At 35.3% G+C, this 26,838-nt stretch overlaps 2 protein-coding genes across 2 annotated transcripts in view; one reads left to right on the forward strand and one right to left on the reverse strand.

Annotated features, from left to right (window-relative positions):
• LOC133192042 (dynein axonemal heavy chain 8-like) overlaps positions 1-26,838 on the reverse strand; it is a 229,870-nt gene that overhangs the window by 149,801 nt on the left and 53,231 nt on the right. Inside the window, exons 17-27 of the mRNA XM_061327885.1 lie at positions 24,272-24,352; positions 23,923-24,039; positions 23,276-23,395; positions 22,560-22,716; positions 20,940-21,135; positions 16,196-16,304; positions 13,201-13,366; positions 10,093-10,292; positions 7,711-7,837; positions 6,185-6,420; positions 5,894-5,998 (exon numbers count right to left, since the gene is read on the reverse strand). Coding sequence (XP_061183869.1) covers positions 5,894-5,998; positions 6,185-6,420; positions 7,711-7,837; positions 10,093-10,292; positions 13,201-13,366; positions 16,196-16,304; positions 20,940-21,135; positions 22,560-22,716; positions 23,276-23,395; positions 23,923-24,039; positions 24,272-24,352 — 1,614 coding nt within the window. The remainder of the gene's footprint in view (positions 1-5,893; positions 5,999-6,184; positions 6,421-7,710; positions 7,838-10,092; positions 10,293-13,200; positions 13,367-16,195; positions 16,305-20,939; positions 21,136-22,559; positions 22,717-23,275; positions 23,396-23,922; positions 24,040-24,271; positions 24,353-26,838) is intronic.
• LOC133192043 (uncharacterized) lies at positions 231-4,137 on the forward strand. The gene is made up of 2 exons (XM_061327886.1): positions 231-869; positions 3,003-4,137. Exons 1-2 carry the CDS (start codon positions 233-235, stop codon positions 3,893-3,895), a joined length of 1,530 nt encoding a protein of 509 aa, XP_061183870.1. The 5' UTR covers positions 231-232; the 3' UTR covers positions 3,896-4,137.

Genomic DNA, 26,838 nt, shown 5'->3' on the forward strand with positions numbered 1-26,838 from the left:
CTAGTCACGTGACTTCTTATCTTTCGATGGTCCCGGACAGTGTCAGTACCAAGCTATTATTGTCATCATTAATCCATAGGATTACTTAATAATCATCGATCATCCGATTTGTTTCTTTGTGTATTTACTTTCAGTGTACTTAAATTGTGTGTTTGACGATGTAATTCTGGGAAAAACACTTCATTAATTAGTGAAATTGCGATATTAAAAAATCAACGTATCTCAAACAACTATGGTGACCAGGAGAAGTGCTAAAAGACAAAGAACCTCCGGTGATTCTCTTGACATGACAAATTATTTAAATTGGTCCGCTGTTGTTCTTCGCGAAAAACTGTTAGAGGCTAATATAAGCGCCTCTTCCAATTTTCCTATCTCTGTGTTGCGGAAATTGTACGTGGACAACGTGTTGGGAAAAGATATTGACGCTTCAAACAGTCAAAATGAAAGCAGGGCCATCAATGTGAATTCCGCGGAGAATTCCAACCACACAAATGGTTTTTCCGGACAATCTTTGAATCTCCAAAGTTCGTCTGCGGTATCCGTAGCTAGTACGACATCCTTTCAAAGTACGACTTATCCAAGCGCAACTACTTCCGGCGGAAACCAAATCTCATCTACCTCGAGTTCCCCAGCAGTTATTGAGTCGCTTGTGCACACAGTTCAAAGCCTCCAGACGATGGTTTCGAGTTTAACTACCCTTATTACAACGAAAGACACACACGCTAACAGCTCGCCATCATTTAATTTACAGCAGTTCTACCGAACGGCAAATGAAAACACCCAGAGCACGAGGAAATTCGGCACGAACCCGGAGGAATTGCCCCAAATGGAATTGATTTCCAATTCCATTCGGAAAAACATCATCGACGGTAAGGATGTTAATCTTGCTAAATTGCTTATTCCTTATTACGAAATTACTACCTCAGAGAAAGAGAAACCAGAGAAGGAAGATATCCGACTTAAAAGGTGCCTTACTATTGCTGAGTTTTTAACCGCATTCGGAAAATATAAACGATGCATGTGCCAGGCATTCCCTAATCGCAGAGAAGAATTAGATCAGTATGAAGCCAATATCATCGACATATACAATGTTTACGGAGAAAGATTTTATGAGTACCACAAGCTATTTTCTCTGAGAAGTGCCAATGCCTTGGCCGTTCACAAGATTAAAGTTGACTGGTCTGTGGAGACAGAGATCTCATTCAACTCATAGCATCGAAATCCAGACACTAGGTTTTGTCCTCAATCACAGAGCAATTCAGCGACAACTTCTCATCAATCCTCAAACAGTAATACAGATAAGCACGGCAGAAAGAGGCTGTTACATGATGGACAGGAAATCTGTAACAATTTCAATTCTACTAGGAAATGTGGAAGAAACAACTGTCCTTTCCTTCATATTTGTAGCCAATGCAAGAACAAGGATCATTCATCGCTCACTTGCAATTCAAAATCCACCAAATCTAAGAATACATCTTCCTCTACTACCAATCCCAAATGACTATCTGTTCCAGGATCTACATGCTCAACAATTAACATTCAACAGTTGAAACTAGAACTTGAAAATTTTGAAAATCCTAACTTTGTTGCTTACATTCTAGATGGTTTTACTAATGGGTTTGACACTAAAGTGCAGAAAACAGACTTGAAAACACGAGAATGCAAAAACTTGAGGTCAGCTTTACAGAACATGGATACTGTTGATGAGTTGCTGTCAAAGGAAATTGAAAAAGGTTTTCTTTCAGGACATTATGAGGAACCTCCTCTCGGAATCACTGAACATAAGTATTCTAAAAAGAAAAGGCTTGTCGTGGATCTTTCTGCACCTCACAACAATGAAACTCACCCAAGTATAAATGAACTCATTGATAAAAATCAATGCTCTCTTTCTTATGTGAGTATTGATGATGCCATCAAAATTATTGTGCAAAATGGTCAAGGTTCTCTGATGTGCAAGACTGATATTTCAGATGCCTTTAAACTTATTCCCGTACTACCTTCTCAGTATCATTTATATTGTGTGAAGTGGAGAAATTTATACTATTTCTACACTCGTTTATCCTTTGGATGTAGATCTAGTCCAAAGATCTTCGATCAGTTTTCCCAAGCAATTTGCTGGATAGCACAAAACAATTACAAAATCGAATCTATACTGCATTTGCTGGATGACTTCCTAACCATAGATGGACCAGATTTTGATGCGGATCGGACTATGGCCCTCCTGACAATGATCTTTAAGAAGCTGAACGTTCCAATTGCTCTACACAAGACCATGGGCCCAGATACTGTTGTGGAATACCTTGGAATAATTCTCGATTCTTCTAAAATGCAAGCACGACTTCCTCCAGATAAAGTTCTTAGAATACGAGAATTGTTGGAAACTTTCAGCGTGAAGAAAAGCTGTACAAAACGTGAATTGTTGCAACTTTTGGGACATTTGAACTTTGCTTCTCGCGTAATCGTACCGGGAAGATCATTTGTTTCTTATTTGTTGAGCCTAGCATCTTCACCATTACATTCATCTGACCTCAGAGTGCAGAGAAGACATCAAAATGTGGAAATTGTTCTTAGATCAGTGGAATGGCATATCATTTTTCTATGATATCGAAAGAACTCTAGCTAATAGTATGCATTTGAAAACAGACGCATCATCTACCCTTGGATTCGGGGGATATTTCAAAGGTCATTGGTTCAGTGACAAATGGCCAGATGATTTACCAAGTGAACAAGACAAGGACATATCTATGGCGCTCCGTGAACTGTACCCTATCGTTGTAGCTTCCATTCTCTGGGGACATTGTTGGTCTACCAAAAGAATACTTTTTTATTGTGACAACTTAGCTACTGTGAATATTATACAAAAGGGGCGATCTAAAGTTCTTTCTATTATGAAACTAACGAGACAGTTAACCTGGTGTTCAGCTAAATACAATTTATGCATTTATTCTGAATTCCTTCCAGGTAAAACTAATGTAATCGCAGATGCTTTATCTCGATTTCAGATAAACAAGTTCAGAAGCCTAGCTCCTCAAGCAGACAGACACCCTCATCCTTGCCCACCCCTGCAGGACGTCCTTTGGAAACCTCTCACAGAATAGAAGCATTGATGGAAGACTCCATATCTGTTTCAACTAGAGCTATGTACAACTCCGGATATCAAGCCTTCTTAAAATTTAGCCGTATGAACAACACGTGTCAAAGTGTGTCAGAATCTACTTTAATGGAATTTGTCACCTACTGTTACGATTCCATGAACCTGTCTTACCAAACAATCAAACTTTATCTCTGCGGGATTCGACACCATCTCACCCTGCTAGGTATACCTAACCCCTTCACCGATTTGGCAGGTAATCTACCTAGATTGCACATGCTACTTAGCGGTATAAAAAGACAAAGTCAATCCTACCATCCAAGCCGACAACCTATTACTTACAATGTGTTACAAGACATGTGCAGCGTGCTTCAAAAAGGTGTGAACTCAAAATACACGGATACATTGATGACAACAGTGTGTGTAGTGGCTTTTTTCGGTTTCCTCAGATGTGCAGAATTTACATGCAAAGCAGCTTTCAACCCTCACGTTAATCTGTGCGTAAGCGACGTACAATTCTACAATGACCACGTCGTTCTCTTCCTTAAACAATCAAAGACCTATCCTTTCCGAAAAGGATTAGGGATCAAGTTGTTCAAAAATAATTCCGTATTATGTCCATTTGAACAACTAAAGAACTACTTATCTACAAGAAATGCTCTTTTTGATCCCAAAATGCACCTCCCCCTGTTCATCATGGAAAATGGAAGTGCCCTCAGTCGGTGTAATTTTTTGACTATGTTAAGGGATCTACTGAAGCGTTCAAACCACGGCGACAGCTACATCACTGGACTTTCTTTCTGAATTGGTGCTGCTACATCTGCAGCAAAAGCGCGCATCGAAGACCACCTTATCAAATCACTAGGAAGATGGACCTCCGATTCATATACGAGATATATCAAAACACCAGACTCAGCCATTAAACACGCGCAACAGTCCATGCTCATCACCAGTTGACTTTTGCGAGAGATTCTGAAAGCATTGTTTAACAGTCTGATGACTCGGGCACCATTGTGAATGTGTACATAGTGTTTAATTCTCAATATTTTTAAACTTAATGTTTCCTGATTACAGATTAATTTTTATGCTCTCATTCAAATTTATGTATCGTTTATAACTTGCTTTGTATTTCTTGAGTCGCTATCTTGTTGTTATATTTTTCTTGTATAAAACGGCTTACTATGTCGCTATTTTTAGACATGTTATTTGTAATATTTTTTCTTTTTTCTCGGTTAAAAAATCTTGTTCTCATTTTCAATTTATCTCATAATTAACATGTATGTATTACCATGGCGTACAATTATAAACACTTATGGGGCACTCAGTCACTCATATTTTCGTTCCTGAGTTTTGGCCTTATTATTGTCATAATTTCCCAATTACAAATTTATAATCAGCTAAAACTCCCTTGTTGTTAAAATTCTAGAGCAGAGTTTACAACTTTCGTTGTAGCAGTACACTCGTACTGGGGAATTTCTACCATGTGGATCTTCCAACTCTGTCTTGCTGGGTTCAACAATTTTCGTTGTGGCGATGTCTCACACATCGGGAAGATTCTACCATGTGGATTCTTCAGTCCAGCAAGTTCTTCATGGGTGACTGAGCCAGTTTTGTCCAGTATTGTGTATTTGAATTTGTAACGTAAATATTTTTAGTTGTCTTATTTGTTGTTTGTATTTGCAATAATGTTGTAAGATAAAGAACTCTTGAACTATGCATATGCTGGAATGTTATTAGATAAAGTCATTTGAAATACCATACTTTGTTTTGTATTAGAAATAAATTGTAGCTTAAATTATTTTATTAAAATTTTAAGCAAAGTTTATTTCATACAATTTGCCTAACTAAGCCCTTCCCCCCTTTGCTTTTGTTTACGTTTACCAATATTATGCAATAGACATGCTGATTTTCATGTCCATCAGTCATTGGTCAATAGGTCAAGAATAGCTAGTCACGTGACTTCTTATCTTTCGATGGTCCCGGACAGCGTCAGTACCAAGCTATCCACCACCATCCCCGCCTCTCTCCTAAGTTCGCCATGGTAATGCCAAACTGGTTTCAGTCACCGTAGTACACTTATTTCTTTAATTATTGGCCTTATTATTGTCATAATTTCCCCATTACAAATTTATAATCAGCTAAAACTCCCTTGTTGTTAAAATTCTAGAGCAGAATTTACAACTTTCGTTGTAGCAGTACACTCGTACTGGGGAATTTCTACCATGTGGATCTTCCAACTCTGTCTTGCTGGGTTCAACAATTTTTGTTGTGGCGATGTCTCACACATCGGGAAGATTCTACCATGTGGATTCTTCAGTCCAGCAAGTTCTTCATGGGTGACTGAGCCAGTTTTGTCCAGTATTGTGTATTTGAATTTGTAATGTAAATATTTTTAGTTGTCTTATTTGTTGTTTGTATTTGCAATAATGTTGTAAGATAAAGAACTCTTGAACTATGCATATGCTGGAATGTTATTAGATAAAGTCATTTGAAATACCATACTTTGTTTTGTATTAGAAATAAATTTGCATTAAAAGGTAATGACAATTTTTTTTTCTGGAGTTTATATAGGTTTCATCCTCTAGCAATACTGTAATTAACAGACCTTTTGACTATAGATTGGTATATTAGGCAAGTGAGGGAGGATTAGTGATCTCAAGCATTTACAAAGCATACTAAAACAGCTTTGCATTTCATTTGTAAACAAAAATCAATTTTCTTTTCATTGCTTTGTCTATCCCAAAAGGGGACAGGACAAACAGAAAACAATGCTACCTATGATACAATTCAGAGAAATCTTACTGCACTTGTCAACAACTTCTGGAAGGAATATCGTAGAGAGTCCACCATATCTGTCTCTTCTTTCTTCACTACCACTTCAAATTCATTCAGCATTGCATACGATTCCTGTAAGCAGACTGAAAACTGAATAAATTGCTAAACTAACAATAATTTTGCCATTTTTTTTCTCAGGGACAAATTTTTATTAAATCTATATACCCCGTACAAATAGTTTCCCCTTAACATGTAGATATTACTTGTTCATTTTATACTTGAAATGATATAAGAATGCAGTTTGAAAATATCAGGAACCTCAATGGGTCCTAGCTGCATATCAAGAGCTATCTGGTGTTCCCTGATGTCACTCAGAGCAGACATTGATTCTCTAACATCCTCTAGATCACGAATTGGTCTAGCAAGTCTTTTGGTGTAATCATCCACAAAATTCAGCACTCCTTCCATTTTTTCCCTGTACTTTTTGTTAAGCTCTTTTCCAAACATCAACTTCCAAGCTTTGATTTCAACTCTTAATGCTAGCTTCAAAGGTTCTATGATCATAAAAGAAATGAATTGTAAATGGAGTTTTCTTACAGGCTTTCTTTGGCTTAGTGTCCAAATTTTTTAATCAAGTATTTAAATTAATCAAGTTTTTATCATTACCTACAGATCTGCTTGCAGCTCATCAACCAAAAAAAATATTATAGATGACTAGATCAAATTACAGTTCCAACAGTGCAGAAAAATTGAATTTAGCTACAAACTGAATTTCACTGTTGAATTACACATTGTCACAAGACAACTAGCAATCCCAAGAAGGACCAGTTCTAAATCCTCGGGAATAGTTGGACTATCTGGGTTTTAAATAAAGAAAATAAAAGGTACATTCAATTGAAACAAAGCTTTCAACTCTCTCAGAAGTAAAACAGAATACCCTGAAAAAATCCACCATTGCCAAGAATTACAGCATTCAAATTCCACTCAACACATTATCAACATGGTTAAAAAAAGTATCAATTAATTTCTCATGTTTATGTGCAGAAATTCTACTGCTTTGCAATATTATGCTAAAATGTTTATCAATATGGGAAAAAGTGAATAATCACTTTAGGTTGTATTTTTTTCTTATTTTGTAAGAATGTTTTAGTAATTACAGAAAGAAGTGTGATTCATTATAAAAGCAAGTGAGGTACATGTATGTTGACTCATTCAAAACAAAAATAAATCAAAGCTGAACGTTGAATATCTAGAACACCTGGATATCTCTCTCTGTTTTTTTACAGTCCCTTCAAGTTTAAAATAATGAGGTTTGACTGTATACATGGAATTGCATTATTTTCAATCTAAATATATGTACTCCTCTTGTTTTGTTATATATATTTATAAAAGTTACAGTAAAACACATGTGTTTGTTATGTATACAGAAAAGGTCCATCAATAAAGGAGATCGATTGGTTGTTGATTTGTTTACGGGTGAATAGGTTGAATCCGTGCTACCCATGATTCAGTCACATATAAGGTAGATTTTCGGGTGTTTTAAGTCATTCGAAGTTCGCTGCTACATTGCAACAGACTAATCCCCCACCCCACCCCATCCCTTCCAGTATTGATATTTTGTAAACGTTTTTGTTTGTTTTGATGTTGTCTTTTTCTTTTGTAGAATGATATGGATAAGAGGTCAAACTAAAGACTGCTTTGTATACTGTATACACTTCATTAAAAAGTCTGTTGTACTCGCGCATGCGAGCTCATCCTAAATAAAAGTATTTTGAGTTTCATTCTATAAATGATTTATGTTCGGTTGAACTGGTGAATTTAGAACATAACATAAGATGTTTTACCTGTAAATAATTCAATAGGTCCAACAATCTCTGATGCCTGAATATCATCAATATTGTTCTCAAGATTTTTGAATATTGAGCATTTTGCCTTGAACTCGGAGAGAATAGGTTCCTCCCGCATGAATTCCTAAAAAAAATAAAAAGAGTAACTAGTAAATAAATCATTTTCCAAACAGTTTAGTGTGAATGAAAAGATTCTACTTATAATTCAGTTAAATTAGTTTTTTAGTTAAAATGGAGCTCTTTCTACAATATGAATTTGGTCATTTTTGCAATGACAAAGTAGAATAACACAACCATCTTCATCTTTCCTATGGATAAAATTTCTTGAATTGATCTCTGTTCTTTTTCATTTAGAAGCTTTATAGACCATTCTGCAAAAGTAACCTTGATTTTCCACATTGAAAATTAAATTCAGTCTTTCCCTTTCCAAGTATAGATATAAGTACCAATATTGGTACCTTTACAAGGTTTTATCTTGAAAAAAGTCTTAATATCCTTAACAGTCAAGTTCCTTTTTTTTTCTTTTTTTTTTTAAATAATCCTAAATAAAAATTTGAACTCCCATTTTGACCCTTTTCTTGCACTAGGAGACATGTTTTGAACACATTTGAATTTCCATCATACAAGGAACCTAGACTTCATTAATGCTTTCCATTCTTTTCATGTAGTTTCTTTAAGATTTTTCTTAAATGTCTCTCCTTGGCAGAAAAACATGGTCATGCATTTTAAAAAAAACTGAAGCTCATTTTTACCAAGGACGTTTTGTGCCATCTTTGGATGAAGGACTACATGCAACAGTCTGAACTGCACATGAACTTCTACGGATTTTTCCGTTGTTTTTTTTTTTTTGATCCTGACAAGAAGCACACAGTGGGTGTGACCAGTCGGCAAGGGGTGCTCACTCCTCCATGATCCCACCTCTAAATTTTGAGGTCTGTGTTTGCTCTGCTCCAAATTTGTATCGTTTCATTGGACTTTCAAGATTGAATACTGTTAGTTATCTTCATATTTCATTCAGTAATGGCTTATGTAGACCTGTATATCCATAATACCCATATATTCAAAATAAACATACACCAGTCAAAATTTTCCCTCTAAAATGAGAGGGAAAAAAGCACATCACTTAATTGTATAATAGACAAGATTCACCACAAGACTGTTGTAGTCCTGTGAAAGAGCAAGTATCACAAGGCAGTCACAGACATTATCAGTTAACAGTCTGCCCATGATAAGCCAATTCTGTGTTCAGACAAGTCAAAATCACGACACACTTTTCTGAATAGCCAAGTGGAAATTTCATCAATTTCACAGCCAATGCCCAAACAAAGCTCTGATGCTAGTAATCTCAAATAAAAAATTTTGACATCATTCATTCATTAGTAAAGGTCGTCAAACTTTGCCTTGATGCCAAAAAGAGGGTGTGATTTAAAACTTCTGATAGATACACCACAATAACATTAAAGTGGTCAGAATTTACTGCCAGTCCTATGGTACAAGCCATTATGGAATAACACTCACAACACATCATACATGTGATAATTTTTAGGCCCAAATACTGTACAGGAGTCTTCAAAATACTGGAATTTGGGTGAAAATACTGTACATTGTTCATCAAAAAACTGTACAAAATATCGACCAAAAATCATGTGAGAGGTTCATTTTTTAATTAATAAATTTCAAATCAGTAATTACTCATTTCAAGAAACTTTTGCAGCCTTTAAAATTTCAACAATCCCCATGGTCAATGCTGAATTTGGTAAAAAGACTTCCACAGTACAGTGTTTAATGCCAGAGTCTGGTCGTCTCCAGTTATTTGCATTTCTTTATAATGATACTAAAAGCATTTCTCTTACTCTATGATAGAATGGACACTACTTATGTCTAAGCAGAGCAAAAAAAATCATGGACTAAATTTCGTGTTGCTGTCACACATTGTCGTTTTCTTTTTGAAACGTCTTTAATTTCTTACTGACAAAATTTTAACTAATTACAGTTGAAAAACCTCTCAATAAGGGTCTTATGAAAAAATATTCTGTCTAACAAAAAGCTTTGATATGTTTTAATTACGATGTAATTATCACGGGAATATTTCACACCTTCGATCATGATGTTTTGTTTACATTAACCAAGCACAGTAAGTCACGCATCAAACGAGATTTCCGGTGCTGCGAGAGCGCGAATTAATGAAAAATGGCGGTTTCCAGTAAACAATTCAAAATACGGCACAAATTTTCATTTCCAGTGAATTTTGGTGTACCGCCATGAGCCCGTGATTGGGGTAAAAAATGTGTGACATTTTGTGTACAGCCGGTACATATCACATGTATAACACATATAAAAAAAATAAAATTATAGAGAAATCAAAAAACGATATCAAACCTTGACTGCTTCAACTCTATCTTGTTCCCACAAGAAGGAGTAATCTGAATATCTCTGTAAAGCTTCTGACACTTCTGGTTTTAGTGTGCTGAGAGCAGAAGACATCATCATAACATACTTGGCAACATCCTTGTTGTCGACTATGCTCTTGTAATAATGTTTTAGAGGGATTTCAATCTGCCTAATCAAGGTGTGCATATCTGCAATAGCAGGCAATAATGCATCAAATAATGAAATAAGTAAGTGGTTACCTTATTGTTTCTTGATATACCCTTTGGAATCCTATGTATTTCATACAAAACCAAGATAAGCTATGAGACTAATTTTTAGCCTTTAGTATAATATACTTTAATGTTAATTACTTGAATGTGATTTGTCAAGAAACATTTGTTTAAAAACACTGTTACCCTCTAAATGATGAAACCATGCCCTCCAGTGCGATATAACATGGCAACAGTCAACATTGCTTGATGATGGGTAAATATTTTTAAAAAATATTGACTGCCTGGAATCTATGTGCACACGTTACACCTTCATTTGTGTTTGTGAAAAACATTTTGTATAATATAATAAATACTACATGAAGTTGAAAGCAACATTGAAAATTTTCACCCCAAGAAAACCATTGTCAGCTGAGGAGGCACGTACAGCCAAGGTAAACAAAGGTTTTTGAGGGGTGAAAATTTTCAATGTTACCCTTAACTACAGGCACTATCTATATAATAGTAGGGGTGAAACGGTTCTACGCGGTATCGATTCACCGCGGTATTTTTTCTCGGTTTGATACACGGTGCAAAATCTCTAAATTTCGGTTCGGTTCATTTTTCGGTCGGGATCGTTATTCAGTCGGGTTTAGCATAAGGTAAAACACGTTACTCAGTTATAAATAAGATTTACGCTGATACCAAAAATAATAAGATATCCCAATAAGTATAGAAAACGTAAATTTTTGATGACTGATAGCTTCTAAAATAATTTTTGACAGTCAAATAATTTTAATCAATTTCTTCTAGTCAATTTGCAAATAAAATTCGTAAAATATGTGACTAGATTTAAAAAACGAAAGCATAAAACAATGTTGAATTTGTTTCCTTCTGTCAAAATGTATCGTATCGAAAATAACCGTACCGAGACAAAATTATACAATACGTATCGAACCGTGAAGGAGGTGTATCGTTTCACCCCTATATAATAGTAATTTAATAAGAAAGTAGCAATATAATAATCTTCAATTTTAATAACCTCACCTCAAAACAGTCAAGATGAGCTTATGCTATATATATTATATATATATATATATCCCTACTGGCATTCCCAATAGAATTTATGGAGGAAGTCCATTCCCAAGTAACTATATTCTCCACCAACACTAAACTTGCATGATACATCTAGAAATGCTCATTAATTACCAGACTTGCTTTAGTTGCTGAATCTAATTTAAATTTTTAGATGGAATGGTCCATTCCCATTCCCAATTAACTACAAGTCTTATCTCGATCAATTTGCAAATTGAAAATGTTCATAAAAAGGCTGGTCCCCCCACTACCACTTTTCTTGTGGTATAGTTAAATTATGGTAATCTTGTAATGTAGAGTGGGGTGATACAACCACTATAAAAATAACCCCCTCTATTGAAATAATTATCAATTACCAGATTACCATGCTTTAACTATACCACAAGAAAAAGTGGGAAGGGGGCAACAAGCCTTTCACTATTTCATCGTAATACCGAGGCTTGGAATTTTTGGACATCACTAAAAGTTCCTATTTTGTATAGATTTGTTAAGAAATGGCTTTTTGCTTTGAATTTACAACACAATGAAAGAAAAAGTTAGCAAGCTCACATACCCCACGCTTCCCTAAAACTCGATAATGCAACACATAATGAATGGCACAGTACATTTTAAATACACAGTATAATTCAAAAAGGGGCATTACTTGCAAAAAATTATCACATCAAAACTTCTTGCATATAAGGACATTCAAATCTTTGTATGTTACAAATTTAATTGGGCTGAAGTTTCTAGATAAATAATGGAATCAAAATTTCTTGGTAATATACAAATCTATACATTATGTTAAAGGTTAAAGTTTTTCGAAAGTAGGTTTAACTCCTATGTCAAGGTCAAAGGGTCAAAGTGGTTGGTATCCAAAGGAAGGTCTTGTCACAAGGATTACATATGTGGAGTATGAAAGCCCTAGCACCAACCATTCGAAAGTTATGGCCAAGGTTAAAGTTTTTCAAAAGTAAGCCAAACTCCTATGTCAAGGTCAAAGGGTCAAAGTGGTTGGTATCCAAAGAAAGGTCTTGTCAAAAGGATTACATATGTGAAGTATGAAAGCACTAGGTCCAACCGTTTCAAACTTATCGCCAAGATTAAAGTTTTTCAAAAGTAGGTCAAGGTCAAAGGGTCAAAGACATTGATATCCAGAGGAAGGTTTTGTCACAAGGAATACACAAGTGAAGTTTGAAACCCCAAACACCAACTGTTCAAAAGTTATGGCCAAGGTTTAAGTTTTTCAAAAGTAGGTCAAACTCCAAGATCAAGGTCAAAAGGTCAAAGTGGTTGATATCTAAAGGAAGGCCTTGTTACAAAGAATACACATGTGAAGTTTGAAACCCCAAGCACCAACTGTTCAGAAGTTATGGCCAAGGTTAGTCTCATAAAATTTTGCAAAAGTGAGTCAAACTCCAAGGTCAAGGTCAAAAGGTCAAATATACCCAAAGAAAGGTCTTGTCACAAGGAATACACATGTGAAATATGAAAGTCATAGCTCCAACCAATCAAAAGTTATAGGTAAGGTTAAAGTTGACAACAGACAGACAGACAGACAAACAGACACACAGGACAAAAACAATATACCCCCGGGATCTTTCGATCCGGGGGCATAAAAACCATGCCAAAAAAAGTGTTAAAGCACAGTCAAGGCACATATTATTGGGCATTTTATTTACTAAACAGGCCATGAACAGGACATAGATGAGCTAGAAATATTTTAAAATATGTCACACGGTACTTTTTATCCAGATTAAGTTTTGTTTAAGAGACATTCAAATTTATCCTAAAGATTGTATACTTTTAAAACATTACATTGAGGTAAATATACCTTGGCCTACACCATGCAATGTGGAATGTGAATGATGGTTGTTTATCACTACATGCTGTTTTTCTCTGTCTTGGCCCCACTGGTAGACACCCTTGCTGATATCTAACACTAGTTGTGTTGCTTTGTTCAGTGCTGTTTGTATGTCTTCCACACTTGGCTGCATAACCTTATTCATACATAAAAGTAATAAAAATGTTAAAAATCTTTATTTCCTACTCATACTGTCTAGCTGCAGACCCAGATTGTGTAGCTCACATATATGCAGTAACAAGAGGTTCATGGGCCTCAATGCTTGAGTTACCTGGCCCTTCTTTTCTTCAGGACATTGGCCCATCTTAGCCCCAGAGGCCAGGATTTGAACATACAATTGACACCACAATATGTTTGTATATTCCAGCTCTTTCAGTGATATTAAATTCATTAACTTTGTTAATATCTTATCAAAAATATTCTCAGAACTTTCCAAATGCCCCTTGTATAAAGAAGAAAGAAACTTGATTTTTACTTTTATTAATATATTTAATTTTTTATTTGGATCTGTAAATTTTAATTTTTATTATTCAACTATTTTATGAGTTTTTCGTGGCAATGATTTCCAATTGTAGCCCCACCCTATCCCCAAGGACCACAACTGAATCTGCAGTAACTGAAAATTCTTGCATATCTTTATAACTAATTATAGCCCTGCTGTTCTTCAAAAGATTTTTAAAAATCTTTATTACCGTAAAGTCGCGTTTATTGGCCGCAGTGGTGTAAAAGACGCACCCCCAAAGTTGGGGTGAAAATCCTGAAAAAAACGCAGGTCCTATGTAAAATGCGCATCCAAAAAACGCATAAATTGGATGTGACTTTAATTTTTCTAGTACAGTAACTTGAGATAAAAGTAGGAAAATTTACGAATCTCAAACGAAAGTAGCAAGTCAGTTTTTTTTACTCTACGTATTATAAGTTAAGTGTGCATGTGTGAACATTTAAATTTAATCTTTTTAATAATTATCTAACCAGAGATAATAACAGAAATACCTGATTATTTTCTTTTCAAATTAATTCCAAGCGCGTTATGAAGTTATGCTTACCAGTATAATGCATAGCAAGCGCGTGTCAGTATTTACATGAACAAAAATCATACCCAAGCGATATTAATGTCAAAGGTTTGGCTTCGGGTAATTAAACATGTTAAACAGTTCTTGGTATCCATCGATAATTATTTTAGTTAGCTAGTGCAATGAACAATCAGTGCTGTGACCATGATGACGTGCTAAATGAACATTTTAATATTTAACTATGTCTTATGAACATTTTCTTGAATGTGCTTGATTGTATTCTACAAATACGTTTTTATATGTGCTTCCGACTGAAATATGTTTTAATAAAGTTCTTTTAAAAAACGTGTTGATTTCATTGCAGGTGTTGAGGTGATAATTGTTAAATAAACAATGGTCATGTCCTACGTGACAACATAGACTGAAGTTATATATAGCAATGACGCGACAATAGAATCCCTAACAATTTGCAACTCTAATTTGCATATCTGAAATTTAAAAAAAAAAAAATAAGATACAGAATTAAGGATAATTCAGAATATATCACAAAGATTATAGTTGTTGACTCATTATAGGTATTAATATATCTATGTCCTAAGCGACATGCAGTTCTTGTATATGAGATAAGTGACGGTAGTTCAAAATGGCGGAATACGCAATGGAAATAAAACAAAAACAAAGATCGGTTTTCATTATGGTTTTATTTATGAAACGATTATCTTTTTTTCAACAGGTAGGGTAGATGTATATGACTACAACAGGTAGGGCTGACGTAAATGACTCTGAAATTAGAGTAATAGTAATAAACTTTGGCGTAATTGGTTACAAAGAGTAATCAATTCAAATGGATCGGGAAAATGGTCCTCGGCACTGCGAAAGTGACCTGGAAAAAAGGGGGTTGTATTTTGTTCCGATGTATTAAGCGCATCCCTAATTTTAAACAATTTTCTGAAGAAAAAAAGTGCGGCCAATACAAGCGACTTTACGGTATACACTTCCTGTAAAAATTTGATCCCCTTTTGTGGTCCTAACTTAACCCTAGGGGCTGATTTGAACCAACTTAAATCTACATTTTTTCATGAAGTTTCATATTTTCTGACCCAGTGGCTCTTGAGAAGATTTTAAAACATTTTTTTTCAATATATTTTCATGTAAAATTTTTAATCCCTTATTGTGGCCCCACTCTACCCTTGGGGCTATGACTTGAATAAACTTAAATCTGCATTATGTTAGGAAGCTGTCATACATCTTTTCTGGCTCAGTGGTGCTTCAGAAGATTTTTTAAATGACCCCCTCCCCAAAAAAATTCTATATATTTCTTAATTACCTCCCATTGAAAAAGGGCATAGCCCTTTATTTAAACAGACTTGAATTCCCTTCACCATAGGATGCTTTGTGGCATGTATGATTGAATTTGTCCAATGGTCCTGGAGAAGTCGAAAATGTTAAAAGTATACAGATATGAGATACAACAGACAGACAGAATTCACTCGAGCCTAATTTGGCTAAAGTGAGCTAAAATTACCAGTACATGGATTGGATTAAGGAAATAAGCTAAGTATCTGGTTCCCCCTATTCTTACCTTGAATAAATTCCACTGGAGCATTTTTACAGTGCAAATTTTTTCTTCATTTCAATTGAATATAAATTTTTCCATGCACTTATGATCATGATAGTGTGGGGGTCAGTCGGGTTTGATCACTGGTGCCCCGATAGCTTAGTTGGTAGAGCACCTGACTGGAGATTTAGGGGGCCCGGGTTCGAATGCTGGTCTGGTGTGTCGCATTTTCTCCTTTCCCGTTACAATAGAAACATTCCTAATTATTGATAACGTTTGTTTACTTCCATAGGCTTCCAAATCACATTTTTATATTGCCTTAATATGCATATTTTTTTTTTCTTGTGCATTTTGGCTTAACAATCAATGAGTTTTTACAAATTCTGATACTCACTACATTTGGAATGGCCAGGGTTATATCTGCAGTAAAGAAAGGAATTCTGCTCCCATCATTTGCTCCTCCTACACTTTCATCAAAGTGCATCAAAGTAGAACGTCTGCCTCTAAAAACATGTTTCAAAACCACATGGATACACATGTCTACACAGATATCATTCAAAATATTGATCTTTTGACCAGTTTTAAAACATATTTGCAAACATAGCATCATGGTACTAACTAGATTGCAATTCTGATACACATAGCAACGTATCAAATTCTTAAAGTCAGCGTTTGAAAATATCTATCTATAATAAAGAGGGTTACAAAATATTTAAATATAGCCATAAAATTTCAAAAGTAGGTCACGGTGAACTACTTTTCAGTTCTTGTACTCCCGAGGACCCAATATGCATCAACTGACAAAGTTTGATGATTCTAAGCCAATTAGTACCTGAAATATTTAATTAAAGCCATAAATTTTCAAAACTAGGACACTGTGACTTACTTTTTAGTCAACTTACTCCTAGGACCAAAGATGCATCAACTGACAAAGTTTGATGATTCTTAGCCAATTAGTACCCAAAATATTTAATTAAAGCCATATAAATTGAAAAGTAGGTCACAGTGACCTACTTTTAAGTCGACCTACTTTGAGGACCCAAGATATATCAACTGACAAAGTTTAATGATTCTAAGCCAAACAGTACCCAAAATATTTAAATATAGGCATAAAACTTCAAAAGTAGGTCATAATGACCTAGTTTTCAAATGACGATTTTTGAGGACCGAAGATGCAACAACTTACAATGTTTTATGATCATAGGCCTTAAAATGTCCAAAATATACTTCTAACACACTTTGAACTTGAATGCCTGCAAAGTTCAAACATAGATAATCAAAGATTACTAAGCCCACCTCGACGAATGTTATCTATATGTAAGGCAAATCTCACATCATATTTTTTTCCTAGTTGGTGTACATCCCAAGATTAATATCCATCAACATAAGATTCAGAATCCAAAGCAAGTCTGGAAGTTTCCATCTCTAGATACATTATCATCCATGCTAATTTGGTTAAAATATGGCTAAAATTCACTCATGTGGAAAATCTAGGTCAGATTCAGAATCCGAAGCAGGTTAGTTAGTGTACATCCCTAGATGCAACATCCATGCAAGTTTAGTCCAGGTAGGGCTAATAGTTCCTTGGGAATGGACCTGCTCCAAAAAAACTTTAACCTGGTCTCTCATCTGGAAAATCTAGGTCAGATCCAGCATCTGAAGCAAATATGGTAGTGTCTATCCCTAGATGTATCATCCATGCAAATTTGGTCCAGGTAGGGCTTATAGTTTCTTGGGAATGGACCTGCTCCAAAAACTTCAACCTGGTCACTCATCTGGAAAATCTAGGTCAGATCCAGCATCCGAAACAAGTATAGTAGTGTCCATCCCCAGATGCATCATCCATGCAAGTTTGGTCAAGGTAAGGCTTATAATTTCTTGGAAATGGACCTGCTCCAAAAACTTTAACCTGGTCACTCATCTGGAAAATCTAGGTCAGATCCAGCATCTGAAGCAAGTGTGGTAGTGTCCATCCCAAGATGCATCATCCATGCAAGTTTGGTCAAGGTAAAGCTTATAGTTAGGTACCTTCCAAGAACTTTAACCTGGTCACTCATCTGGAAAATCTAGGTCAGATCCAGCATCCGAAGCAAGTGTGGTAGCGTCCATACATAGATGCATTATCCACGCAAGTTTGGTCCAGGTAGGTCTAATAGTTCCTTGGGAATGGACCTGCTCCAAAAACTTTAACCTAGTGACCCATCTGGAAAATCTAGGTCAGATCCAGCATCCGAAACAAGTATAGTAGTGTCCATTCCCAGATGCATCATCCATGCAAGTTTGGTCCAGGTAGGGCTTATAGTTACTTGGGAATGGACCTGCTACAAAAACTTGAACCTGGTCACTCATCTGGAAAATCTGGGTCAGATCCAGCATCTGAAGCAAGTGTGGTAGTGTCCATCCCAAGATGCATCATCCATGCAAGTTTGGTCAAGGTAAGGCTTATAGTTAGGTACCTGTTCCAAAAACTTCAACCTGGTCACTCATCTTGAAAATCTAGGTCAGATCCAGCATCCGAAGCAAGTGTGGTAGCGTCCATACCTAGATGCATTATCCACGCAAGTTTGGTCAAGGTAAGGCTTAAATAATCACTTGGGAATAGACCTGCTCCAAAACCTTTAAACTAGTCACTCATCTGGAAAATGTAGGTCAGATCCAGCATCTGAAGCAAGTATGGTAGTGTCCTTCCTTTGATGCATCAACCATGCAGGTTTGGTCCAGGTAGGACTTATAATTGGGTACCTGCTCCAAAAACTTTAACCTAGTCACTCATCTGGAAAATCTAGGTCAGATCCAGCATCTGAAGCAAGTGTGGTAGTGTCCATCCCCAGATGCATCATCCATGCAAGTTTGGTCCAGGTAGGGCTTATAGTTACTTGGGAATGGGACTTGCTCCTAAAACTTTAACAGGGATGCTAACGCCGATGCCAATGCCGGGGGTATAGCATAAGCTCATCTTGACTTCGTCGAGGTGAGCTAAAAAGTAGGTCATCTTACAATAGTTAATGATACTAAACCTCTCAGTATTCGAATTAATGACCTTAAATGTTTTCAAAAATAATAGCCATTAAATTCAAAAAGTAGGTCAAAGTGACCTACTTTTTAGTTGACGTACTCCGAGGACCCTAGATGCATCAACTGACAAAGATTGATGATCATAGGCCTTAAATTGTTCAAAATATGCCTCTAAATCATTTTGAAAAAGAATGGCTGCAAAATTTAAATTTTAGTCAACATGATATGAAGACCTTAGATGCATCAACTGACAAGATTTGATGATCCTAGTCCTTATAGTAAGCAAAATTTCAACATTTTAATAAAATGTAATTTTTGGTCAACTTTGAAGTGACCTTGAGACCACGCCCTTTGCCCCAGGATGATGCTTTTAATAATTTTTAATCTTCAACATATAATCATCCTTTTGTGTAAGTTTGATGATAATCTGCCCAGTGGTTCTTGAGAAGAAGATTTTTAGCAACCAGTACTTTTGCTTTTATTTACCTAATTATCTCCCCTTGTTTAAGGGTCACAGCCCTTGGACCAAAGATACCCTGTGACAAATTTGACAATAATTGGCCAAGGGCTTCTTGAGTTATGGCCCATATTCTAAAAAGTTTATGCACACCGCACAAATGGCCATAGCATTAGCTCTGAGAGTCTTTGGCTCAGAAGAGATAAAAATGAAGTTGGACCGCTGATTGAGATATTGGACCTGTCGATGAGATATTGGACCACGTTTTTAGGTCACACTGTAGGCGTGAGCAGTTTTATATTATCAATTACCACAATTATGGAAGCCAGTGCAGAATAAAACCCATAACAAAGCATTTTCTGACTATATTCTCAGGCAAAATCAGTTTTGTTGACCCCTCGAACCAAACTGTATGCCTTAATTCAATCTAATGGCCTAAGGCAAACAAACAGTTTGGTTCTTGGGTCTGACAATCCTAGTCAACAAATGTATAATATAACCCTCAAAATAAAGCAAACTCAAATATTGAGATCTACATGTTTACATTGCAAAAATAAAAAAAAAATCTGTCTAAGCAATGACCTTTTATATAATTGTACTGAAACAGAGCAGTTTTAGTATTGAATGCAAAGTGGTTTGAAGTGCAAGTAACCAACAACTAGATTATTATCAAGGCCATAGAATTTTCAAAATGCTGACTTTTAAAAAAACATTCTTTTTCAAATTTAAATTCTTTTTTGGTCTTGCAATAGGCAGCTTATAATATGTGATGATGATCATAAAACTGCTGCATCAAAGAGTTTTTCAAATGTTTCTGTGCTGTATTTGGGACAACAACATGCCAACTGCCTTTGAACTACAGAAAGGTGGGACATAAAAATTGTTTACAGACAAACAGACAGACAGAGGGATGGATGACAGACACATTACTATCGCATAAGCTCTTCTGGTCTCTGACCTGTAGAGCTAAAAACAAACAAAAACAAAACACAAAATCCAGATATTTTGGAAGGCTTGGGCAAGAAAAATACTTCAAATAACAACCATTTTGCTCTTTTGATAAATAGCTATGGGCAGATCCAACAAATCCAAATTGAAATTGAAATATTCTTGATACCTATTGTGTTAATTTTACTTACAACATTCGAGTGTTTCAGTTTATAAAAATTACTTGCAAAACTATCTGATGAGTTAAAACCAGCAATAGTCACATGAGTGACTCTACTGACCTACAAATGCAGTAAAACCATAAACCTGTTTAAATATATAGTATTTCAGATGTATTTTTCCAAATTTAAGTTAAAACCTTTGAATTCAGTATATCTGGAGATGGTTAAAATAGGATGTTAAAAGAAAGACAAATATGCTATAGATTGGATGATCAGGCCAACTTTAAAATACTGTTTGTTTACCCTCTCCTAAGTCAGGATAAAAAAATGGGTTGGTAGGTAGGTGGGTGAGAATTTTTTTTTTCTCAGAAAAAATTTCAACATCAATGCTGAATTTTCAAAATGTATTTTTTCAGAATGTGTAAAAAAAAATAATTGTTTCCTGGAGATTAAAAAAAAGTTTTGAGTCGAACCAATTTTAGCCAGTCAGTCATGAGAGGGCAATCCAACAATTTTTTAAAGACCAGGCCTCAGGCTACAATTTTTATTTGGTTTACCCAGAGAAGAATCTCCTTCTCATCATGTCTAAGGAATGTCTAGTGGCTTTCAAGAGAGATTCCACTAATCTGTGATTGAAAAACTCCCTCAGCTCATCACAAGCTTCCCTGATCTGCTGCTCATCACTGACATCACTCTCTTCATGAACTGGAATAACATCTGACTCTGTCATGGCTGACAACTTAGTAGAAACAGCTGAAATTTGTCATCAAGATACATCACACAATATCCAGGCTCAAATTTAAAGTCTGAAGTTGCTTGAGAAATATCAGTGCATTGTCACATATGGCTAATAGTTGGATAAGATGCACTTCTAGAGAAAACAAATACAAGAGCAAAATTTAACTTTTAAAACAAAAATCTGGGATAAATATGGAATTTCTTAATTGTAATTAATTGTACTTATTAAATAATGCCAGATTTAGCTTAACCATGAAGAAGTCTGTGAGCCAATGCTCACTAGTAATGCCCCTACTCTGATGTGAATATAAGCTCTCATGAATCCCACCATGTGGCATGCCTAAACAAAAAGTGTGCTAAAATTTCAAGCATCTGCCTTGAGTAGTTGCTGAGAAAACTGTGACAGAAATTTGGTAAAGACAGACACGTGGATAAACAGGAAGTTGACATCGGATTTGTTCCAAATGAATCCCACCATTTGGCATGCCTAAACAAAGAGCATGCTTAAATTTCAAGCATCAGCAATGAGTAGTTGCTGAGAAGACTGAGAAGAAAATTTGGTACAGACAGACGCACAGAAAAACAGGAAGTTGGCATCAGATTTGTACAAAAATGAATTCCACCATGTGGTATGCCTAGACAATGAGTGTGCTGAAATTTCAAACACCTGTGATGAGTAGTTGCTGAGAAAACAGCAATGAAAATTTGTTATGGACAGACACACAGATAAACAGGAAGTTGACATTGGATTTGTACAAAAATGAATCCCATCATATGTCATGCCTAGACAAAGAGTGTGCTAAAATTTCAAGCATCTGCGATGAGAGTTGCCAAGAAAACTGTGACAAAAATTTGTAATGGATAGAGAGATACATGGACACACAGACACACAAGGGTAAAACAGTATATCCCCCTCTCCTTTGGAGCGGGGGTATAATAAAATCACTATCAATTTTGGGTACATTTACATGGCAGCCCTCATAATGAAATCAGATTGGCTCTGCTAAGGAGATTTATTAACAAAAATGTGGTTAATCCTGAAGAAAAGATGCAAGTAAAAGATATGCTGTAAATCTTAAATCTAGCTTTTCCTTCACTGTATTAGACTGAAGTTAGCATAGCTTTGACTTTAATCAGAATTCCTGGTCACAACCCCAAATGAAACAGGTGGTAAGAATCAAATCAGAATATGACTCTGGAACCCCTGAATTCTAGAGAGATGCTCAACTGAGTACCTTTTCCTTCACTGTATTAGACTGAAGTTAGCAGAGCTTTGGCTTTAATCAGAATTCCTGGTCACAGCCTCAAATGAAACAGGTGGTAAGAACCAAATAAGAATACAACTCTGGAACCCCTGAATTCTAGAGAGATGCTCAACTGAGCATTCTGGCCAATAGCAAAAATCATTTCTGCCTCATATCACAAACATATCAACTTACAGGTTGTGTCACTTCTGTCTGAACTGCCTTCACTCTCTAAAAGTAAGCTTTGTTCCAAATGAGCTCGTTGTAAAAATATTCTAACCAATTCCTTTACAGCATCCTCAACCACTTGGCTCATTTTGTTAATATCCATAGCCATTTGATCAGTGTATTCCTGAAATGATTCATCATTGATTATAAATATCTTCATTGAAAGTTTATTTCTTTTTTTATTTATTTCATTTATGAAGTTAGATAATTACGAGGGTTGTTCGAAAAGTTCATGGATAGTGTAAGTCTTCGCTATACATGTATTATTTTCAAGAAATTCAAGATCAACACTCATGTAAAAATATTTATTCTAGTGATGTATGAAGTTCAATCAATGTGAACTAATGTTGCTTAATTCTAAATTCAACCTTTTGCATAAGTTGAACAAGATTTCCGGCTCAAATCAAGTGCACTATAAAAGACGGGGACTCCAAACATCAAACTGGAGAAATAAATAATGATAAAAATGATCAAACCATATCTGTGATGAATAATTATACCAGAAAAGCCAATTGAGGAATAGTTTTTTTTAATTCCAGGTAAATGAAACTTGTTTCAATACTTCTGTAAATCAATGTGTTATGCTGTATTGCTTTCATCAAAATAAAATGGTGGTTGAAATTGCACTGCTTTATAAACAGCAGTTTCAATACCATGGCAAAAGACACGGTACGACTGCTTACCTCCATCTTCTGTAGAAATTCTGATACAGTCAGTGGATGTCTCTCTGGCAAGTCACACAGCAATGTCTCACTTATCTCTTTTAACATGTAGTCAATTCTGGTTGTTTTGATATCACAGATCTGTTTGCATTAAGAGATGGTAACATTTTTTTAAAAGAAGTAAACATGCAGCACAGTATTTTTAATTTAGTCAAACTTTCATTGATTTGATTGAAAATAGGTAATAAAAATGTTATTTCAAAAAATATTATTTAACTAGGGACTGTTGATATTTAGTTTTATATTGGTAAGTTTAATTTTAGTAATCAACACAGTCTTCAAAATTTTAGCACACCAATAATCTAAAACTCAAAATATGACCTCTACTTTTACTTGAAAATTTCCATTTAGCAATAATAATATTTATTATGAAAGTTTAGCAATTTAATTCATTGGCTCAATACTAGTTAGCTTAGCTTCCAATTTCAAAGTATATTTTTTTGTGTAAAATCTAAACAATTTTGAAAACATTGCTCCAAAAACTAAAAATAAGTGATTTAATAATAAATGAAGAAGGCTGTATTTATGTAAACCATAAGGGAAAAAATTGCTTTAACAAGAAAATCTTGGGTTTTTTAATATTGTAAATAAATGCAAATTTTTCAAACCTGTTTGACAATAATTTGCAGCTCAGCCAAGGCTTCTTTAACTTGGATGAAGTAGGTAGGCAAGTTAAGTGATGTCCAGGTATGAGAGATCAAACCAGGGCGTATCACACTGTCAACCTTCAGAACACAACAACAAATACACTGTACCACAAATCTTTTCTCCAAACTTGTACCTTTTGGATTGAACCAAGATGTTTTGTTTGAAATATCACAGATTTATAGAATCTCAGCATCAAAAGTCCAAATTCTTTGACACATTAACACCACTCAACCAAACATTCCTGCATTTATTTGAGGTTGTCATTCATTGGATCTGATTCTCTTATTTTATAAAGCAAAACATTCCTACCCGTTTTAGAGATGGCCCAAGAAGAGTTTGAAATATTGGTGGGATTTCCATTCTTAAACCTTTATCTTCATCCAGCAAGAACTTAAAAAAAGAGAAAAGAATGTCATGCAATCAACAATTTTACAGCCAAGAATAATCTGTTAATGTGACCCATGATCTGTTCAAAATAAAACTCTAAGCTGTCATATACTGAATGTATTATGATACCTATAGAAACAAATCACTTTCCTTTCTTGTTCTATAACTCTTCTCATCATGTTTGTATTTCAGAAATACATGTATTCTTCAGTTTTAATTCATAGAGAACCTCAATTAAATTAGAATTGAGAATAATCCACTATGAAAAAATTTTATTACTTAAAAAAAACAAATACAGTCAAACCTTGTTATCTCGACTTCAAGGGGACCAAAAAACTTATTTGAGATATTAGAGTTTTCAAGATATCAAAGTTAAAATTGATATAGAAAACATAGTTGGGACTTCTAACTCAATTCGACATATCCATGGTATTCCATATATCAGTGTTCAAGCTACCAAAGTTTAACTGTACAACATTTTGTAAAGTTCTTAAATGATGCAAATTCAAATTTGTAAACCAGAAGTCTCTGATGAGACTGCAGTTAGACTGGATAAAAAAAAATTGGGGATGGACAATCATCCCATTGAAAAAATTGTATATTTATCAAATTTATTTCTCTGTATCTTTAAAATGCAATCTCAAATATTATAAACATATTCTAACTTATTCTTTTACTATTTCCAAAACAAAACATTCCTCACAAGCATCATTACTAGCCCTCTTGAACCTGAAATTGAGAACATCAAAATTTTTGCCTATTTATACGTACTGCCATTCTGAGTGGCAAGACCCACTTCATGCAGATGTCACCTACCACAAAAGTTGATAGAGATCCAAGGAATTTTTTGAAATCAAGTTTTTATGCAGTTGAGGTAAGAATTTGATGAAATAAATCTAGAACATAGCACAACTTTTTGTGCACAATATATAGTTTCTTCTCTGGGTGACACTGTCAATATTTATTTTTTGGAGAGCTACAGTTCTGCAGCTACTTAGACAGTGGCTCTACTGGTTTGTATTTAAAAAAAAGCAGCATCTGCACTAGAAACTTAAAAGCTATGGCAACAACAATAAACTAGAGGTACCGTGAGCACTGCATGAGATCACAAAAATGATACTTCCATGGGTACACCCAATATCATAGAAGAATGGTACGTTCTTGCTTTAAGAAACCCCAAATATCTGTCTTATCCAAAATGATCCAAAGTTTCATTAAATTTTATTCAGTGGTATAGGAGGAGTAGCAGATAAGAGATACAGTATTGTGCCATTAGTGATCGTCCAAAGTCACGTGCATTGCGTATTTTTTATGTTTTAGCACAACTTTATCTGCATACTATAAATAAACAAAGGTACTGTTGTCGGTGAAAATGACGCTATTTTAAGAATGTCCTCATGACTATCACGTGACAAATTTACACGTCACAAATTCTCGTCTGCTGCGTATATTGTCAATGTAAACAATATGGCTTCTGCTTGGAAAGAGTTAAGTAAAGATGTCAAAGAAGTGGTTGTTTCTTTGTATCAAGCGGGACTGAAACAGCAAGAAATATCTCGTAGATTGGGAATACCCCGAACAACAATAACATCGGTGATAGATCGTTTTCGGAAGCGAGGTTATATAGAAAATATACCAAGAAAAGGGAGACAAGCAAAACTGGATGACAGAGATGCACGACAGCTTTTGCGGTCAGTAAAAGAAAACAGAAAACGAAGTTTGTCCGATATCACTGCCATATTTAACCAACATAGAGCTTCTACTGTTTCAAAACGAACTGTGCAGAGAACTTTATATAAGCAGGGATATTTTAGGAGAATAGTAAGAAAACAAATCAGAATTCGTGAAGTCAATCGTAAAGCTCGGCTTTCTTGGTGCAGAGGCAACCGTTACAAAACTGTCGACAATTACTGGCAGAGAGTAATATTCAGTGATGAATGTAAAGTAGACATTGGATCTGATAGTCGCGTATTTATCTGGAGAAAGGTCGGCGAGGACTGGCTACCCTGTTGTTTATCGCAGCCTCCAACGCCTAAGTTCAGTTTGATGGTATGGGGATGTGTAACCTTTAATGGTGTAGGCACACTAACTGTCGTAGATGGCAATATAAATGCCCAAAAATATATTGATATCATTGATGAACACTTGTGGCCGGTTATTGTGCGTCATTTTCCTCAGAATAATTGCATCTTCCAAGACGATAATGCACCCATACATAGAGCCCGTTTAGTGCAAGAATTCAAGGTACAAAATAATATTCACTCTATGTTCTGGCCAGCTCAGAGTCCCGATTTAAACATTATAGAGAACGTATGGCTCAGAATCAAAAGAGAACTGAAAAATGGCGACAGAATTATCACCTCCAAAAATGAACTGGAGACAGCCATTAGACGAGTGTGGACAAATATCCCGGTTGACTACATTCAGAGTCTTTACAAGTCGATCCCCCGAAGAATACAAAGAGTATTACGATCAAAAGGCTACATAAC

Source organism: Saccostrea echinata, unplaced genomic scaffold, assembly GCF_033153115.1.
Source record: "Saccostrea echinata isolate AGI-Se365-2 ecotype Australia unplaced genomic scaffold, CSIRO_AGI_Sech_v1 ptg000025l, whole genome shotgun sequence".
Classification (NCBI taxonomy): domain Eukaryota; kingdom Metazoa; phylum Mollusca; class Bivalvia; order Ostreida; family Ostreidae; genus Saccostrea; species Saccostrea echinata.

What these genes read in the sequence shown, in the direction of transcription:
- LOC133192043 (XM_061327886.1), top strand. Translation starts at nt 233, where the DNA reads ATGGTGACCAGGAGAAGTGCTAAAAGACAAAGAACCTCCGGTGATTCT. An exon ending in TCGGAAAAACATCATCGACG is followed by an intron (nt 870 to 3,002) that starts GTAAGGATGTTA and finishes TCTCGATTTCAG; the next exon opens with ATAAACAAGTTCAGAAGCCT.